At 46.5% G+C, this 20,402-nt stretch overlaps 1 protein-coding gene across 1 annotated transcript; it reads right to left on the reverse strand.

Annotated features, from left to right (window-relative positions):
* Positions 1–8,363: 8,363 nt before the first annotated feature.
* LOC128837932 (uncharacterized transmembrane protein DDB_G0289901-like) lies at positions 8,364–9,699 on the reverse strand. Its single transcript, XM_054029631.1, has 2 exons — positions 9,662–9,699; positions 8,364–9,552 (listed from the first exon to the last, which is right to left on the reverse strand). Exons 1-2 carry the CDS (start codon positions 9,697–9,699, stop codon positions 8,364–8,366), a joined length of 1,227 nt encoding a protein of 408 aa, XP_053885606.1.
* Between the last annotated feature and the right edge of the window lie 10,703 nt (positions 9,700–20,402).

A 20,402-nucleotide genomic window follows, 5' to 3' on the forward strand; every position in this document is an offset into this window, starting at 1 on the left:
GAGTCAGTGTGCCGGGCGGGGGAAGCATGCAGCGACCCCATGGCTGCCTCTCCACCTAGGAGCCAGACATGCCAGCCACTTCTGGGAGCAGCCCAGAGCCAGGACAGGCAGGGAACCTGCCTTAGCCCCGCTGCACTGCCGACCAGACTTTTAGCAGCCTATTAAAATTTCCTGGATTGCTTTCAGTGGTCACCCGGAGATCTATGCCGATTCCGGTAGACTCCAGGCCAATCCAGGAGGGTTGGCAACCCTAGAGTTGCAGGTAGGCACCCTGCCACCTCGTGGAATCCAGAGCCCCAAGCTCCCGATACCATGCAGGGGAGAGTTAGGCACATAAGACTGGGATTCATAAAAGCCAGAAAACTGGGCAGAGAGCTGCCTACGCTTGCCATTGGAAATGCTGAGGAGAGGGGTGTGGCCTAAATCCTTCCTTTCAAAGGGAATTAGGTACCTCCCTCCACTCTGGATTCATAGCTGTGAACCTCCTCCTGGAGTTAGGCACTCAAGTCAGATCAGCCCTTTTGTACAAAATGGTGGTGGGGCCACCACTCCCTCATGCCCAAGTTCCCAACCCAAGGGGTTAATGCACTCCCCTGGGATGTGGGGAACATGGGTTCACATCTCCACTTTGCCAGCTCAGAGTAGGGACCAGAATCCCAGTCTCCTACATGAGTGCCCTAATCACCAGACAACAAGTGGGTCTCTCCACTTTGATTAAATACCTAAATATTCACTGGGCCAGAGAGTGAAAATGACTATAGCCCAGTGCTCTGGGCACGAGAAGACTCAAGTTCCAGTCCCTGCTCCAATAAATATCTAAATGTTTCATACAACTTGGAATATCTTTAACAGGAAGCTTGAGAATGACTTACCCCTACAGTCTGATGGTAAGGGCACTTATCTAGGAAATGAAAGATCTGGGTTCACACTCCCTGCTCTGAATCAGGTAGCATGGGGATTTGACTCAGGGTCTCCTACGTTCTCTGGATGCTGAGTGCAGTAAACACTAGGTGTAAGAGGGGGCTCCACCTCTCTCATGTTTTGTATGAGGCCCAGTCCGGTAGGTGGCTTCGGAGCAGGCCTACCAGCTTGGGCCCTGCAGGTGGATAGCAGGGAACACTTCGCTTAAGGATCTCACTGAGGCTTAGGGGCCAAGCTGTTTGGCAGTGTAAGGATTTAGGAACCCATAGGGTTAGGAGACAGCTGAGTGTGGGGTTTGAGGAGCTAAATGTTGGATGTAGGTGCTTAAACTGGCAATTAGATGCCTAAATCGCTTTGTGTATCTAGCCCTTAAAGACTCCTAGTGATGGGAAGTCCAACACATCCCTAGACAAATTGTTCCAACATTACCGTCACTGTTAAAATTTGAACCTTATCTCCAGTATGGATTTGTTCAGCTTCAGCTTCCAGTCATTGATTCATATTCTGTTAGATTAAAGAGCTATCAGAAATATTCTCCCCTTCTAGGTGCTTACAGACCATAATTAAGTGATACACAGAATATCAAGGTGGAAGGGACCTCAGGAGGTATCTAGTCCAACCCCCTGCTCAAAGGAGGACCAATCCCCAGACAGATTTTTGCCCCAATCCCTAAGTGGCCCCCTCAAGGACTGAATTTACAACCCTGGGTTTAGCAGGCTAATGCTCAAAGCACTGAACTATCCCTCCCCCCTCTTAACTTTCTCCTGGATAAACTAAATTTTATTCTTTAGTCTCTCACTACGAGGCATGTTTTCCAGACCTTGAGGCATTCTTATAGCTCTTTACTGAACCATTGCCAATTTGTCAACATCCTTTTAAGAGTCCTTAGGATGGAAGAATCCCATGCACTGCTACAGACTAGGGACTGAGTGGCTAGGCAGCAGTTCTGCAGAAAAGGACCTAGGGTTTATAGTGGACGAGAAGCTGGATATGAGTCAACAGTGTGCCCTTGTTGCCAAGAAGGTTAACGGCATTTTGGGCTGTATAAGTAGGGGCATTGCCAGCAGATCGAGGGACGTGATCATTCCCCTCTATTCAGCATTGGTGAGGCCTCATCTGGAGTACTGTGCCCAGTTTTGGACCCCACACTACAAAAAGGATGTGGAAAACTTAGAAGGAGTCCAGCGAAAGGCAACAAAAATGATTAGGGGACTGGAGCACATGACTTATGAGGAGAGGCTGAGGGAACTGGGCTTATTTAGTCTGCAGAAGAGAAGAATGAGGGCGGACTTGATAGCTGCTTTCAACTACCTGAAGGGGGGTTCCAAAGAGGATGGAGCTCGGCTGTTCTCAGTGGTAGCAGATGACAGAACAAGGAGTAACGGTCTCAAGTTGCAGCAGGGAAGGTTTAGGTTGGATATTAGGAAAAATTTGCCACAAATGGACACACTATCCAATAATAATCTCATTAGTATTACCACTACATCCAAAAAATCAAGTTAGCTCTCTTAGTCACTCCATTCCACTGGGATCTCATCTTCAGTTGGTTTCCACCATGACCTTAAGTCCTTTTCTCAGTAACTGCTTTCCAAAATACAACCCCCGCTCCCCATCCAGCAACTGTGACCTGCATTCTTTGTTCCTAGATTTATGATGTTGTATTTGGCTGTATTGAACAACATGCATTTCAAGGAGCCCCATTCACCTAGTGATCCAGATCACTCTGTATAACAACTGACCTGTTCCAACATAATTTACTAAGCCACCATTTTTTATGTCATCTGCAATAGATTTTACATTTCCTTCCAGATCATTGATAAAGTTATTGAAAAACAATATGCCAAAAAGCGAGCCCTGGAGGACCCCCCTAGAAACACACCCACTGAATGATGATTTCCCATTTACAATTACTTTTTGAGACTAATAGCTAGTTTTTAATCTATTTAAAATGTACCAGACTGATTTTGCACACTACTAGGTTTTAATCAGAAACTTGGGTGGTACTATGACCAGGTTTACACTACAGACTTAGTGTATACTTACTATATCAGTATAACTATATCACTCAGGGGTCTGAAATCCATACCCCATAGCAATGTAGTTCTATGGACCTAACCCCCCCCCACCCCATACACAGCGCTGTCAATGGGAGAGCATCTCTCACTTACATAGCTTCTGCCTCTTGGGGAGCTGGAGTACCTATGCCAATAGGAGAAGCTCTCCCTTTAGCGTAGGAGCGTCATCACTAAAGCGCTACAGCAAGCCAGCGCTGTACATAAAGATAAGCCCTAAGTCAAATGCCGTACAGAAGTCTAAGCATATTATGTCAAAATAATTATCAGTCAAACCTGCAATCTTATCAGAAAGAGCTCACTTTTTTTGTCAAGAACTTTTTTCCAGAAATCCATGTTGGGTATTATTTATGCTGCCGTCCTTTAATTCTTTACTGTCTGCATGGTGTGTTTCCATCATTTTGCCCAGGATCAATGTCAAGCTAACCAGCTTATAGTGATCTGGATCATTCCATTTACCTTGGAATATTGGAAGATTTTTTTTTCCTAGTCTTCTAGAACTTTCCCGGTATTACAAGGTTCGTTTACAAACAAAAATAAAAATAAAAAACCACCCCACAAACCAATGACTCACACAGCTACTTGGCCAACTCTTTTAATACTCTGGATGCAAATTATTTGGTCCTTTAGAAATTGCTGTTTAACATCTTACCTAAATGTTAGAATAGAAAGAATATAATTATCACTATAAGATACAAATAATCATCATGTATTGATCAAATTGATAAACTAAACAGTAATAAGTCACCAGGACCAGATGGTATTTATCCAAGAGTTCTGAAAGAACTCAAATGTGAAATTGCAGAACTACTAACTGTAGTCTGTAACCTATCATTTAAATCAGCTTTTGTACCAAATGACTGGAGAATAGCTAATGTGATGCCAATTTTTAAAAAGGGCTCCAGAGGTGATCCCGGCAATTACAGGCCAGTAAGCTTGACTTCAGTACCATGCAAACTGGTTGAAACTACAGTAAAGAACAAAATTGTCAGACACATAGATGAACATAACTTGTTGGGGAAGAGTCAACATGGTTTTTGTAAAGAGAAATCATGCCTCACCAATCTACTAAATTTCTTTGAGGGGTGTAATGATGCTGCCTTTGGTGGGACACTTCTGAGAGTGCCAATTCAGGACAAATTGCTTAGAGCAGGGCAGTTACAGCCCAAGGCTGGGGTTCCTTTTTTACACCAAGGCAAACTAAACCATCCAAACAGAGAAGACTGGTTTTACCCCACTGGCTAACCATAAGTCATACAAGCAATTCCCTTAGACACTCCAGTTTCCCAGTATCACCACCAGTGCCACTTGTTATGGGGATGAATGGTTATGAAAACCAACACTCCAGTAAAAGAAAAAAGGTTCTCTCAATCCCAAAGGACCAAGCCCCAGACCCAGGACAATGTACAAATTAGAACTTTCCCACAAATCATGCTGTTGCCAATCCTTTAGAAGCTAAAATCTAAAGGTTTATTCATAAAAGAAAGAAATATAGATGAGAACTAAAATTGGTTAAATGGAATCAATTACATACAGTAATGGCAAAGTTCTTGGTTCAGGCTTGTAGCAGTGATGGAATAAACTGCAGGTTCAAATCAAATCTCTGGAGTACATCTACAGCTTGAATGGGTCATTCAGTCCTTTGTTCAAAGCTTCAGTTTGCAGCAAGGTTCCTCCAGAAGCAAGAAGCAGGATTGAAGACAAGATGGAGATGAGGCAGCTGCCTTTTATAGTCTCTTCCAGGTGTAAGGACACCTCTTTGTTTTTAGTGTGGAAAATTACAGCAAAATGGAGTTTGGAGTCACATGGGCAAGTCACATGTCCATGCAGGACTCAGTTCTTTACAGGCGGCAGACATTGCTCACATGTTATTTTGAAAGTTCCCAGGAAGACTTCTTATGTGGATTGGAGTCTCTCAAGGGCCATTGTCAGTTAAGTGTTTCTTGATTGGGCACTTAATTTGCAAATTCCTTTCTCAAGAAGCTGACTAAATGCTTCACTAATGCTATTTAGAATTAAACACATTGAGATACAAGTACACAGGCCATATTCATAACTTAAAATACAAAAATGATACACACATACAGATAGCATAATCATAATCAGCAAATCATAACCTTTTCATAGACACCTCACATGACAACCTTTGTACAATATTTGCTGCAAATATATAACAGTGGTTGCAGTTTATGTCACTAACTTCACAGGGGGCAAGAAGCATGTGGACAAGGGTGATCCAATGGATATAGTGTACTTAGATTTTCAGAAAGCCTTTGACAAAGTCCCTCACCAAAGGCTCTTAAGCAAAGTAAGCTGTCATGAGATAAAATGGATAGTCCTTTTATGGGCTGGTAACTGGTTAAAAGATAGGAAACAAAGGGTAGGAATAAATGGTCAGTTTTGAATGGAGAGAGGTAAATAGTGGTGTCCCCCAGGGGTCTGTACTGTACATAAATGACCTGGAAAAAGGGTGAACAGTGAGGTGGCAAAATTTGCAGATGATACAAAACTACTCAAGATAGTTAAATCCCAGGCAGACTCCGAAGAGCTACAAAAGGATCTCTCAAAACTGGGTGATTGGGCAACAAAATGACAGATGAAATTTAATGTTGATAAATGCAAAGTAATGCACAGTGGAAAACATAATCCCAACTATACATATAAAATGATGGGGTCTAAATTAGCTATTACCACTCAAGAAAAAGATCTTGGAATCATTGTGGATAGTTCTCTGAAAACATTCACTCAATGTGCAGTGGCAGTCAAAAAAGCGAACAGAATGTTGGGAATCATTAGGAAATGGATAGATAATACGACAAAAAATATCATATTGCCTCTATATAAATCCATGGTACGCCCATATCTTGAAAACTGCGTGCAGATCTGGTCTCCCCATCTCTAAAAAGATATATTGGAATCGGAAAAGGTTCAGAAAAGGACAACAAAAATTATTAGGGGTATGGAACGGTTTCTGTATGAGGAGAAATTAATAAGACTGGGACTTTTCAGCTTGGAAAAGAGACAACTAAGGGGGGATATGATAGAGGTCTATAAAATCATGACTGGTGTGGAGAAAGTAAATAAGGAAGTGTTATTTAATCCTTCTCATAACACACAAACTGGGGGGTCACCAAATGAAATTAATAGGTAGCAGGTTTAAAACAAACAAAATGAAGTATTTCTTCACACAAATGCACAGTCAATCTGTGGAACTCCTTGCCAGAGAATGTTGTGAAGGTCAAGACTATAACAGGGTTAAAAAAGAACTAGATAAATTCATGGAGGATAAGTCCATCAGTGGCTATTAGCTAGGATGGGCAAGAATGGTGTCCCTAGCCTCTGTTTGCCAGAAGCTGGGAATGAGTGACAGGGGATGGATCACTTGATGATTACCTGTTCTGTTCATTCCCTCTGGGGCACCGGGCATTGGCCACTGTCGGAAGACAGGACAATAGGCTAGATGGACCTTTGGTCTGACCCAGTATGGCCATTCTTATGTTTCTTTCCAAAGACAGGAAATAAATATTTATTGAACTCTTCTGCTTTCTCTGCATCATTATTGGCAATTTTTACATCCCTATCTAGTAACATACCTACACCATTGCTAGAATTTCATGTATTCATCATATATTTAAAAAAACAGCCTTGTTGTTTTTAATCCTACTGTCTCTACATTTGTCATTGATATATTTAGCTTTTCTTACCTATTGTCTGCATTTTGTAACTGCTAATTTATAGTCATTGCTATCTATTTCCCCATTTTTCCCTTTGTAAGAATTAAAATATATATATATTTTATTAAGAATTAAAATATATATATATATATATTGATGCTTTTATTTCCCTTCTTAATCAATGATGCCTTCTTTTGTAATTGTAGAATTGCGGGGAGGGAAGGCAGGGTCTCACAGCTAGTAAAGTTTCCTTAAACAACTCTCACTTATAATTCACATTGGGAGGAAAAAATTAAAACAAAACGATCCATTTTGCCCCTAATTGTTTTCAGCTTTGAGAAAGTGAATCTTTTAAAGCACCATGTATATAGGTGCGGCCTATCTTCTATTGCATGTAACAAACTTAATTAGGTTGTGATCATTTGCACCTAGGTAACAACTAAATTTTAGTTCAGTCGTCAGTTAATCTTTGTCTGTCGGAATGAAGTCTAATATAGAATTGCCCCAAGCCAAGTCTAATACTTTTTGTGTTAGGATATTGTCTATACTTTTTTTTTTTTTTTTCATTCCAAGGACATTTAACTAGTGGCAGCATGACACCTCCAGCAGGTGCCTCCAGATTGAAATCCCCCCTACTAGCACAGTTTTATTTTATACACATGATTTATACACAGGGGTGTCTGACGGGCTCTTTTCCCCATTCAGCCCCACTGGTTCCCGCTGCCACCTCATACATTTGTACACTGCAGATACTGGCAGCACTGTTTTTAGGGGAGGTACAAACCTATTCCTCCCATTTACCTTCCCTGCCTCAGCATGAAGGGCTCACGGGTAAGCGCAGCCCATAGAGAGAGAGGAGGTTGGATGCATGTGGGAGGTGTGTCAGTGTATTTGTTGCAAGGGGGCCAGGACTGTTTAGGGTGGTTATACAACCCCCACAATTTACCCACCCTGACTGTCATGAGCACAGCCCATGGAGTGAGGAGGAGTGTGTTTGTGTGTGTGTGTGGGGGGGTCCACAGGATACTCTACTCACTGCTGGAGCGCCTCCTCCTGGCCATGTCTGGGGATTAGTTCTTCCAGTCTGATGCCCCTTCATGCAGTAGCTCACTCCATCTTTCTCAGTCTTGCTTTCTTGGGACTCGACTGCCCCCTCCGTCCAGGTCACTGTAGTTGTCCCCTTCTCAAGGGGTTGGGTGTATCAAAGTCTCTCCAGACCCACTCTCCCAGGCAGCCTTCCCTTTTGCTGTCTCTTAATGGTTAGTAGGGAACCCAGCCCAAGGACCTTACAACAAGCAGCCACAGTCTGCACAGCCCTGAACCTTACCACTGCATCCCTGGGCTGCTTCCTACCTTGCCGTCTCTCCCCCAGTCCCCTGCAGCTCTCAGCACCTGGGTTGTAGACAGGCCCATCCCGTCCCTGTCCAGCTGCACTTCATGGCTAATTAGCACTTGCTCTTGGGGCTTCTTCTCCAGGTGCAGCCTAGGCCGCTAACTGGCCCACGTGGCCACCTTAACCCTGTCAGGGCTGCGTGGTGGCCACCCCCGCAGGGTGTCAGTGGATGGGGAAAGGGAGGTGCGTCTATAAACCGCCCCCTCCCCCCAGTGTATCAGTCTGCCTAGGCGGGGCCGTCCTGGGCGAGCACAGCCGGGGAGGAGGCTGCTGGAATGTTCCATGGACCCCGCCAGGGGGGTTTCACGGCGTGAGGTGGGGATTGCGCCGCTGCTGTCCCACCCTCCGCAGCGCCTGAGGGAGGCAGAGGTGGGTGGCTGGGCCGTACGCCGCCACAGCCTGAGGTAAACACCTGGGAGCCCCGCAGCCGCGTGGGGCGCACGGCTCGGCCTTGGCCTGGGTCACGCCGTGCTGAGGCAGCCGCTGGGCCTCTCCTGGAGCCAGAGCACCCGGCACCGCCAGCAGGGACGGGGTCAGTTCCACGCGCGCCCCGGTCACGCCTGCCCTGGTCAGGCTACCCCGCCAGCCCCCGGTCACGCCTGCCCTGGGGCCCCGGTCGGGGCCACCCCGCCAGCCCCCGGTCACGCCTGCCCTGGGGCCCCGGTCGGGGCCACCCCGCGAGCCCCCGGTCACGCCTGCCCTGGGGCCCCGGTCGGGGCCACCCCGCCAGCCCCCGGTCACGCCTGCCCTGGGGCCCCGGTCGGGGCCACCCCGCCAGCCCCCGGTCACGCCTGCCCTGGGGCCCCGGTCGGGGCCACCCCGCGAGCCCCCGGTCACGCCTGCCCTGGGGCCCCGGTCGGGGCCACCCCGCCAGCCCCCGGTCACGCCTGCCCTGGGGCCCCGGTCGGGGCCACCCCGCGAGCCCCCGGTCACGCCTGCCCTGGGGCCCCGGTCGGGGCCACCCCGCGAGCCCCCGGTCACGCCTGCCCTGGGGCCCCGGTCGGGGCCACCCCGCGAGCCCCCGGTCACGCCTGCCCTGGGGCCCCGGTCGGGGCCACCCCGCGAGCCCCCGGTCACGCCTGCCCTGGGGCCCCGGTCGGGGCCACCCCGCCAGCCCCCGGTCACGCCTGCCCTGGGGCCCCGGTCGGGGCCACCCCGCCAGCCCCCGGTCACGCCTGCCCTGGGGCCCCGGTCGGGGCCACCCCGCCAGCCCCCGGTCACGCCTGCCCTGGGGCCCCGGTCGGGGCCACCCCGCGAGCCCCCGGTCACGCCTGCCCTGGGGCCCCGGTCGGGGCCACCCCGCGAGCCCCGGGTCACGCCTGCCCTGGGGCCCCGCGAGCCCCCGGTCACGCCTGCCCTGGTCGGGGCCACCCCCCGAGTGCCGGTCACGCCTGCCCTGGGGCCCTGGTCGGGGCCACCCCGCGAGCCCCGGGTCACGCCTGCCCTGGGGCCCTGGTCGGGGCCACCCCGCGAGCCCCTGGTCACGCCTGCCCTGCAGGCCGCATCAGCCCGGCGGGTTGGGGAAGTACTGTGGGCTGGGTTCCCCGATGGGCTCCAATCATGGCTGCCACAGGCAAGTTTGCCCCACAGGGTCACAGCACCATTTTGAGACCAGGTTAACCCCGCAGTTTCCTGTCATAGCGGCTGCAGGCAAGGTCAGTCCTGGGGGCTCAGGGCGCGGCCAAGGGCTAGGTTACCAGGGGAGGGGGATCCAGGGCACTGCTGCAGGCCAGGTTACCCTACAGGCTCTTGTCATGGCTGTCTTTCTCGCTGCCTCAGACCCAACCTCACAATCACTCCCTGTCTGGAGAATAAAATTGAGGGAAACGCTCCCTTCTGCTAGTTCCCAGTTTCATGGATGAAGAGAAACAGGCTGTTTGTTAAACATCAGCAAATTTTCTCCAGCCGACTTCAAACCAGCTGAGCACTAATTAGAAAACACCCTGTGTGGATTGAGCCCAAAAAAGGCACTGCTTTCAATCAGGAGTGGGTGTCAATCATCACAGTAGTATGGACACTTTAAAACTGTGTTTAACTGTGCAGCGCAAAACTTTGTGTCACTCCTGTGCTAGGGCTTGTCTGCTGCAGGCTTGTATGATGTGCTGCAGCGTTCTGTTCTGAGTTTAACACCCAGACAGTCCCCACTGAGGCAGTACTGCTTTCTGAAGCTTTTCTCCTTTTTAAAAAAACAAAACAGTAAATACAAACCCATGTATTAATGTGATATTTAAGGCAGAAAATTGCAACACCAGGCAGTAAGGCAATCAGGACATTAAGATTCTCAGGCCACGGCAGATGCTCAATACACTGAGGTGCATTTAAGCCTTTACGTGCAGTAGGGGTCAATTCATATTGTAGTGATTAACTTACTCTGTATATTTTATATATATGGATTGTTCTCTCCATTTCCATGAGCAGAGGGGATTTTGATCCAGTAGATTCTAGTCAATTCAGATTTTTATAAAACTCACAGTATTGCCAATCCCCAACGTTTTTTTTTTTTTAAAGTCAACCCCCAAAAAATCATGAGGTTTTTTTTTTACAAAAATTATTAAAGCATAATTTTTGGTCTGTCTGCTGAGTTGTGCTCCCCTGCCTGCTCCCAATGTGGGTGTAACCATTACAGTCTTGTCAACGTGCAAATTTACAGCGAATAAATTTATTTTGACTCCTGCGGCAGTAGGACCCAACACACTGCAACACATGGTGGCCTGTGCTCTGGAAGCTGGACCTGAGACCCACCAAACTCATCTGATATAGGGGACAAAAAACATCCACTGGATGGAAACAGCTTTTAATTAGAGCAGGCTCCGGGCAGCGCTTACCTGGAAGGGTGTGCTCAGAGTTTTACAGACAAGTGAAAAGCCAAGTCCCTGCCCTGCAAATTTACAATCCAAATGAAACAGAACACGGCAAAGAATGATAAAGTGGGGAGCACTGATGAGGGAGCAGTTGCAACAGGGCAAGATGTTAATTGGCATGCATGCATTTTAGATTATTTTATATTATATCTATATTAGGGCTGTCAAGCAATTAAATAAATTAATCCCAATTAATCATGCAATTAAAAAATTAATCCTGATTAATCATGCTGTTAAACAATAGAATACCATTTATTTTAAATATTTTTGGATGTTTACTACATTTTCAAATATATTAATTTCAATTACAACACAAAATACAAAGTGTACAGTGCTCACTTTATATTTATTTTTTATTACAAATATTTGCACTGTAAAAAAAAATTATTTTTCAATTGACCTCATACAAGTACTGTAGTGCAATCACTTTATCATGAAAGTTGAATTTACAAATGTAGAATTATGTACAAAAAAACCTGCATTCAAAAATAAAACAATGTAAAACTTTAGAGCCTACAAATCCACTCAGTCCTACCTCTTGGTCAGCCAATCACTCAGACAAACAAGGTTGGTTACAATTTGCAGGAGATAATGCTGCCTGCTTCTTGTTTACAAAGTCACCTGAAAGTGAGAACAGGCATTAGCATGGCACTGTTGTAGCTGGCATTGCAAGATATTTATGTGCCAGATGCGCTAAAGATTCATATGTCCCTTCATGCTTCAACCACCATTCCAGAGGACATGCTTCCATGCTGATGATGGGTTCTGCTTGATAACTATCCAAAGCAGTGCGGATAGACCCATGTTCATTTTTATCATCTGAGTCAGATGCCACCAGCAGAAGGTTCATTTTTTGGTGGTTTGGGTTCTGTAGTTTCCACACCAGAGCGTTGCTCCTTTAAGACTTCTAAAAGTATGCTTCACACCTCATCCCTCTCAGATTTTGGACGGCACTTCAGATTCTTAAACCTTGGGTCAAGTGCTGTAGCTATCTTTAGAAATCTCACATGGGTGTCTTTTTTGCGTTTTGTCAAATCTGCTGTGAAAGTGTTCTCAAAACGAACATGTGCTGGGTTGTCATCCGAGACTGCTATAACATGAAATATATGCAGAATGTGGGTAAAACAGAGCAGGAGACATACAATTCTCCCCCCAAGGAGTACCGTCACAAATTTAATTGACGCATTATTTTTTTAACAAGCATCATCAGCATGGAAGCATGTCCTCTGGAATGGTGGTCGAAGCATGAAGGTCGATGGTGGTTGAAGCATGTTAGTCTCTAAGGTGCCACAAGGACTCCTCGTTGCTTTTACTATTTCTTTTGTTTATCATTTTTACAGTGCATATATTTGTAATAAAAAATAATATAAACTGTGCACTTTGTATTCCAGGTTGTAATTGAAATCAATATTGAAAATATAGAAAAACATCCAAAAATATTTAATAAATTTCAATTGGTATTCTATTGTTATAAATGCAATTAATCACAATTAATTTGTTTTAGTTAATCACATGAGTTAACTGCAATTAATTGACCGCCCTAATATAGTCCAGCGAGGGCAGGGATGGAGGATCTTTAGAACTGAGATGTTGAGCTCCCAGTAAATTGGGTTAGGTAGATACACCTGTAAGAAAAGAGTGTGTGTGTGTGTGTCTGTCTGTGTGTGTGTGTGTAAGAGAGAGAGAGAGAGAGAGAGAGATGGTGAAATAAACCCATTACAGTGATTTAAAATATCATCCCTGTCTGATTGGGATGATGCACCTGCAAGTTACATTAATAGATTCAAAGGCCACAAGGTACCATTGTGGTCATCCAGTTGGGCCTTCCATGTAACACAGGTCATGGAACTTCCCCAAAATAATTCCTAGAGCAGATCTCTTAGAAAAACCTCCAATCTTGATTTAAAAAATTTAAGTGATGGAGAATCCAAAGACCTTTGGTAAAAAATTTTCAGTGGTTAATTACCATCACTGTTAAAAATTTACACCTTATTTCCAGTCTAAATTTGTCTAGCTTCAATTTCCAACCACTGGATCATGTTATATCTTTCTCTTCTAGACTGAAGAGCCCATTATCAAATATTTATTCCTCATGTAGGTACTTCCAGACTGCAATCAAGTCATCCCTTAACAGTCTCTTTGTTAAGCAAATTAGATTGAGCTCCTTGATTCTATCATTATAAGGCATGTTTTCTAAGCCTTTACTTATTCTTGTGGTTCTTCTCTGAATTCTCTTCAATTGATCAGCATCCTTCATGAATTGTGAACATCAAAACTTAACACAGCATTCTAGCAGCAGTTGCACCAGTGCTGAAAACAGAGATAAAATAATCTCTCTACTCCAACTCGAGGCCTTCCTCAGTGAAGGATACTGGATTATATGATTTATTGAGGTCCCTTCTACAATTCCCCTATTTATGCATCCAAGGATCACATTGGCCCTTTTGGCCACAGCATTGCACTGGACGCTTAATAGCGGATTGTCCACCACAACCCCCAACTATTTATCATCGTCTCTGGTTCCCAGGATAGAGTCCCCTATCTTGTATGTATGGTCTACATTCTTTGTTCCTAGATGCATGCATTTACATTTCACCATATTAAAACACAGACAGTTTGCTTCGACCCAGTTTACCAAGCAATCCAGATCGTTCTGAATCAGTGACCTGTCCTCTTCATTATTTGCCACTTCTCCAATTTGAGTGTCATCTGCAAACTTTGTGATGATTTTATGTTTTCTTCCAAGTCATTGATAAAGATGTTAAATAGCATAGGACCAAGAACCAATCCCTGTGGGACCCCACTAGAAACACACCCATTTGATGATTCCCTGGTTACAATTACATTTCAAGACTCATCAGTTAGCCAGCTTCTAATCCATTTAGTGTGTGCGATGCTATATTGTTCTAGGTTTTTTTAATCAAAAATGTCATGTGTCACGAAGTCAAATGCCTTAGATTTCTGTAAGTATGTTACATCAACACTATTACATTTATCAACCAAACTTGTAATCTCACCAAAAAAGATAGTTCATTTGACAGGTCTACTTTCCATAAACCCATGTTGATTGGCAATTATATTACCCTCCTTTAATTCTTTATTAAATCGAGCCCCATATCAGGCATTCCATTATCTTCCCTTCGGTTGATGTCAGACTGACAGGCCTAAAATTATCCAGGCTATGCTGTTTATCCTTTTTAAATATTGACCCAACATTATCTCTCTTCCAGTATTTGGGAATTTCCCCAGCGCTCCAAACCTCACTGAACATCAACATTAATTATCCAGCAAGCTCCTCAGCCAACTCTTTAAAAAAAACCCTTGGATGCCAGTTATCCAGACTGCTGATTTAAAAATGTCTAATTTTAGTAGTTTCTGCTCAGCATCATCCAGAGATACTAGTGGAATAGAAAAAGTATATTCATATGATGACTACATCATCTCTTTTTCCCCCAAATACAGAACAGAAACATTTATTGAACACTTTTGCCTTGCCTTTTCTTCATTATTATTACTAATTCTACCATTTCCAGCTCATAATAAGTTGGATTGGTGCCTAAAAGGTCCCCCTCCCCCAAATACAAAAGATCAGGATTTTAAAAAATGTTGAAAGTAGCCCAGGCAGTGTTAAAGCTAAATACTGTATTAAAGATAGAGAATCTAAGGTTAAAAATGTGATTATTTTATGTAAAGTGAGTAAGTGGGGTTAACAAGGCATGGTTTATCGTTCTGACCATTTGCCACCCACCATCTCTCATTTTCTATGCCCATATCCTGCTATCTGATCCATCCCTTGAGGTAGGCTGTCATTATTAATCCCATTTTACAGGTAGTGAAACTGAGGTACAGAAAAACTAGCTGACTTCCCCAAGGCTTCCTATTTATTCTGTGGCAGGAACAGAATTCAGTTTAGTTAACCTCACTCCCATCTTTCCTCCCTATCAGTGGAACAAACCAGTTTCTCCAGCTGGCCATGAGCCTCTCCTAACAACGCTCCTTCCCTCCCTCCCTAGCTATATTGTAGGGCTCTTCCCACTCAATTCCTCATTAATTCAGGCCTCTGAGATAGGGGTTGCTTGATCTTCCCCTCTATAGTCCCCCGTGTTTGCTCCCTCCGGCCACATAGAGTCATAGGATTTCCCTGAATTAATTCTTGTTTGCCTAGAGCAGATCTTTCAAAATCAAGACTGAATGATTTTCTAAAAGTTTCCAGTGATGGAGAATCCACCACAACTCTTGGAAAGTTGCTCTAATGGTTAATTTCCCTCACTTAAAATGTATGCCTTACTTTTAGTCTGAATTTGCCTAGCTTCACCTCCAGCCATTGGCTTGCGGTATACCTTTCTCTGCTACACTGGAGAGCCTTCTATTATTACATTTCTGTTCCCCAAATAGGTACTTATGGACAGTGACCAAGTCACCCCTTATACTTCTCTTTGTTAAACTAAACTGATTGAGCTCCTTGGTCTACATCCACAAGGGACTTAGGCACCTAAATCTGAGATTTGTGGATTGCACTGGCACCTAAAACCCCCAATTAGTTGCTGCCCAACCCTATAGGCACCTAAACTCACTCAGCACCTAAGTTTGCTGTAAAAGTTCCCTATGAACCTAGGTTTCTGCCTCTGGCCATACATACAACACTTCTCTCTAAGTGTCCATGCACCTATCTCCTGCCTAAGCCCCAACAGTATCATCAAACCTGGGCAAGGGAGACATCCCCCCACCTATCTTGCCTGCAAGTCCCAAGCTGATAGATGTGCTTAGAGCAGGGGTGGGCAAATCTTTTGGCCAGAGTGCCACATCTGGGTATAGAAATTGTATGGCGGGCCATGAATGCTCATGAAATTGGGATTAGGGGGCAGGAGGGGGTGAGGGCTCTGGCTGGGGGTGTGGCCTCCAGGGTGGGGCTGGAGATGAGGGGCTTGGGGTGTAGAAGGGTGCTCCGGGATGGGACTGAGGGGTTTGGAAAGTGGGAGGGGGATCAGGGCTGGAGCAGATGGTTGGGGCGTGGGGGGGGGGGTGGCTCAGGGGTACAGGATCCGGGCAGCGTTTACCTCATGGAACTCCTGGAAGCAGCAGCATATCCCCGCTCCAGATCCTATCCAGAGGCGTGGCCAGGCGGCTTTGCGCACTGCCCCGTCCTCAGGCACTGCCCCTGCAGCTCCCATTGGCCACAGTTCCTGGCCAATGAGAGCTGCGGGGGCGGCGCTTGGGGCAAGGGCAGCGTGTGGAGCGGAGCCCCTTGGCTGCCCCTATGCGTAGGAGCTGGAGGGTACATGCTGCTGCTTCTGGGAGCCGTGTGGAGCAGCCCCCAACCCTGCTCCCCAGCTGGAGTGCTGGAACGGGGCAAACCCCTGACCCTGCTCCTCAGCGGAAGCTCAAGGCCAGATTAAAACGGCTGGCGGGTCAGATGTGACCCATAGTTTGCCCGCTCCTGGCTTAGAGCATGCCTACTATATAGGGGCCAACTCACAGTCTTTCCAGAGGAGGAGGAGGAGGTGCCATCTTCCCTTCTAACCTTTAGTCCAGTGGGGAGAGCACTCCCCAAGAGGGAGACCTGGATTCAATTCCCCACTCTCCTTGATAGGGAGGAGAGAGACCCTGTTCAAATCCTTTCTCCCCATCAGGCAGAGTGGGCAACTGAACCAAGGTTTCCCACATTCCAGGTGAGTGTTCTAACCACTGGGCTAAGGGTTGCAAAAGAGGCTTCCTCCTCCCCCTCGCTGTTTTATGTGGATTTAGTCAGGCATGTAATTCCTCCTTGCAAAAAACAGCTTAGTCATCTAAGCTGCCTGACTGCAGGAAAGGGGTTCCTGGTTGTGGATCGCAAGCAGAGATGGTTCCAAAGACTGCACCCTTTAGCAGGGCAGGCTCCAGGCACCCGCTTGTCAAGCAGGTGCTTGGGGTGGCCGCTCCGGAAAGGGGCGGCACGACCAGGTATTCAGCGGCAATTCGGCGGACGGTTCCTCACTCCGCCTGGGAGCGAAGGACCTCCTGCCGAATTGCCGCCGCAGATCGCGATCGCGGCTTTTTGTTTTTGTTTTTGTTTGTTTTTGTTTTGGCTGCTTGGGGCGGCCAAAACCCTGGAGCCGGCCCTGCCCTTTAGGCGCTAGACTCTGAGCAGGGCAGGGATTAGGCCCCAGCCTCTCATTGGCATCTCTCACTGGCTAGTTTAGGCAACTCCCTGCCTAGCATGCTGGCTTTTGGGATCCCATTCTTAGACCTGGTCTACACTGGGGGTGGGATCGATCTAAGATCCATGTCTAGTTGGCAGCCGGTATCAAGCGGAGTGCCCCAAGGGTCGGTCCTGGGGCTGGTTTTGTTCAATATCTTCATTAATGATCTGGAGGATGGCGTGGACTGCACCGTCAGCAAGTTTGCAGATGACACTAAACTGGGAGGAGTGGTAGATACGCTGGAGGATAGGGATAGGATACAGAGGGACCTAGACAAATTAGAGGGCCAAAAGAAACCTGATGAGGTTCAACAAGGACAAGTGCAGAGTCCTGCACTTAGGACAGAAGAATCCCATGCACTGCTACAGACTCGGGACCGAATGTCTAGGCAGCAACTCTGCAGAAAAGGATGTAGGTTAACAGTGGACGAGAAGCTGGGAACCAAGTCAACAGTGTGCCCTTGTTGCCAAGAAGGCTAATGGCATTTTGGGCTGTATAAGTAGGGGCATTGCCAGCAGATTGAGGGATGTGATCATTCCCTCTATTCGACATTGGTGAGGTCTCATCTGGAGTACTGTGTCCAGTTTTGGTCCCACACTACAAGAAGGATGTGGAAAAATTGGAAAGAGTCCAGTGGAGGGCAACAAAAATGCTTAGGGGGCTGGAGCACATGACTTATGAGGAGAGGCTGAGGGAACTGGGATTATTTAGTCTGTAGAAGAGAAGAATCGGGGGGATTTGCTAGCTGCTTTCAACTACCTGAAAAGGGGTTCCAAAGAGGATGGATCTAGACTGTTCTCAGTGGTAGCAGATGACAGAACAAGGAGTAATGGTCTCAAGTTGCAGTTTGGGATGTTTAGGTTGGATATTAGGACAAACTTTTTCACTAGGAGCGTTGTGAAGCACTTGAATGGGTTACCTAGGGAGATGGTGGAATCTCCTTCTTAGAGATTTTTCGGTCAGGCTTGACAAAGCCCTGGCTGGGATGATTTAGTTGGGAATTGGTCCTGCTTTGAGTAGGGGGTTGGACTAGATGACCTCCTGAGGTCCCTTCCAACCCTAATATTCTAAGTTACACTTCACATAGCTGAAATCGATGTACTTAAATCTACTTACCGTGGTGTCTTCACTGTGGTAAGTCGACTGCTGACGCTCTCCCATCGACTCCGCCTGCACCTCTCGCCCTGGTGGAGTACCGGAGTCAATGGGAGAGCACTCAGCGGTCGATTTATCGCGTCTAGGCTAGACACAATAAATCGACCCCCACTGGATCGATTGCTGCCTGTCGATTCAGCGGGTAATGTAGACAAGCCCTTAGGTGCCTCTCGCTCACTCTCCTCATTCATTTTGTAGGGAGGCTAAGCACCTAACTTTGGCTTTGTGGATCCCAGTTTTGTTCCAGTGATTTTATAGGTGCCTAAAAGTTGCAACACCTATGAGTCTTTGTGGATGCAAGCCCTCCTGACTAGTTTAGGATCCCCTTCTTCTGAGATGGAGGCCATCCAAACTGTATAGCTCCCCTCCCCTTGTTGCTGAAGACCTTGCTGCTCCTGTCTCCATGTGAGAGAGCTCCCTCTTAGAAACAGCAGCACTCCCAGAGGTCCTTGAAACCTAACCAGAAAATGTCAGATTTGTAAACTCAGCTCATCTGGGGCTCTAATAGCCCCATATAGGTTCATAGATTAATTGCATATGGCTACATTATATAAATGTTGTTCAAATGAACCCACTTTGCCAAGCAATCCAGATCAGGCTATATAACTGACCTGTCCCCATCATTTACCACTTCACCAATTTTGGTCTCATCTGCAAATTTTAGCAGCTATTTCTTCCAGATTCTTGATAAAGATAGTGAATAGCAGTGGGCAGAAAACAGATTGCTGTGGAACCCCACCAAAGATACCTCACTGGTAACAATTTCCTAATTACAATTACTTTCTGCAATCTCTCAGTTAAGTTTTTAATCCATTTAATATAGGCTACAGGGAGTGTTAGGATGATGTTAGGCACAAGTTTTACTAATTTATACATTAAAAAAGAAAAGTAAAAGGAACTATACCCAACTGCTCCTCAACCAAGCTGTTAAGTATTCCCAGCCCAGTTACAGCTTTCAGAGTCACAGAGGCCCAGATCAACAAGGGGATTTAAGTGTTGCAACACTAAGCATCATGATGCCTTGCTTTGAGACACCTAGAAAGTCACAGGAACACCACAGTGATCCACAAAGCCCAAGTTAGGTGCCTAGATTCCCTATACAAAGAATGGGGAGAGATGGGTGCCTTAAAATGCATTCCACAAAAGCCAGCATGCTAGGCGGGGAGCCGCCTGAGCTAGCCAATGGGTGGTGTCAATGATAGAGCAATGTGCTGAGCTTCCTCCCTCTTGGGCCTGGTCTACACTATGAGTTTAATTCAAATTTAGCAGCATTAAATCAAATTAACCTTGCACCCGTCCACACAACGAAGCCATTTATTTCGAAATAAAGGGCTCTTAAAATCGATTTCTGTACTCCTCCCCGACGAGCGGAGTAGCGCCAAAATCGATATTGTCATTTCGAATTAGGGTTAGTGTGGCCACAATTCGATGGTATTGGCCTCTGGGGGCTATTCCACAGTGCACCATTGTGACTGCTCTGGACAGCAATCTGAACTCAGATGCACTGGCCAGGTACACAGGAAAAGCCCTGCGAACATTTGAATTTCATTTCCTGTTTGCCCAGCACAGGAGAGTATAGGTGACCACAGAGAGCTCATCAGCACAGGTAACCATGCAGTCCGATAATCGAAAAAGAGCACCAGCATGGACCGTACGGGAGGTACTGGATCTGATCACTATATGGGGAGAGGATTCAGTGCTAGCAAAACTTCATTCAAAAAGACGAAATGCCAAAACTTTTGAAAAAATCTCCAAGGGCATGATGGAGAGAGGCCACAATAGACTCAGAGCAGTGCCACGTGAAAGTCAAGGAGCTCAGACAAGCCTATCAGAAAACAAAGGAGGCAAACGGTCGCTCTGGGTCAGAGCTGCAGACATGCCGCTTCTACGCTGAGCTGCATGCAATTCTAGGGGGGGCCGCCACCACTACCCCACCTCTGACCGTGGATTCTGAGGCGGGGGTAATCTCATCAGCCACACCTGAGGATTCTGCGGACAGGGAAGAGGAGGAGGAGGAAGAGGAGGACGAGCTTGCGGAGAGCACACAGCACTCTGTTCTCCCAAACAGCCAGGATCTTTTTCTCAGCCTGACTGAAGTACCCTCCCAAGCCAGTACTCAAGACCATGACCCCATGGAAGGGACCTCA

The sequence above is a fragment of the Malaclemys terrapin genome, chromosome 5 (assembly GCF_027887155.1).
Source record: "Malaclemys terrapin pileata isolate rMalTer1 chromosome 5, rMalTer1.hap1, whole genome shotgun sequence".
Classification (NCBI taxonomy): Eukaryota; Metazoa; Chordata; order Testudines; family Emydidae; genus Malaclemys; species Malaclemys terrapin.

What these genes read in the sequence shown, in the direction of transcription:
- LOC128837932 (XM_054029631.1), bottom strand. Translation starts at nt 9,699, where the DNA reads ATGACAGGAAACTGCGGGGTTAACCTGGTCTCAAAATG. An exon ending in GTTAACCTGGTCTCAAAATG is followed by an intron (nt 9,553 to 9,661) that starts GTGCTGTGACCC and finishes TGCGGCCTGCAG; the next exon opens with GGCAGGCGTGACCAGGGGCT.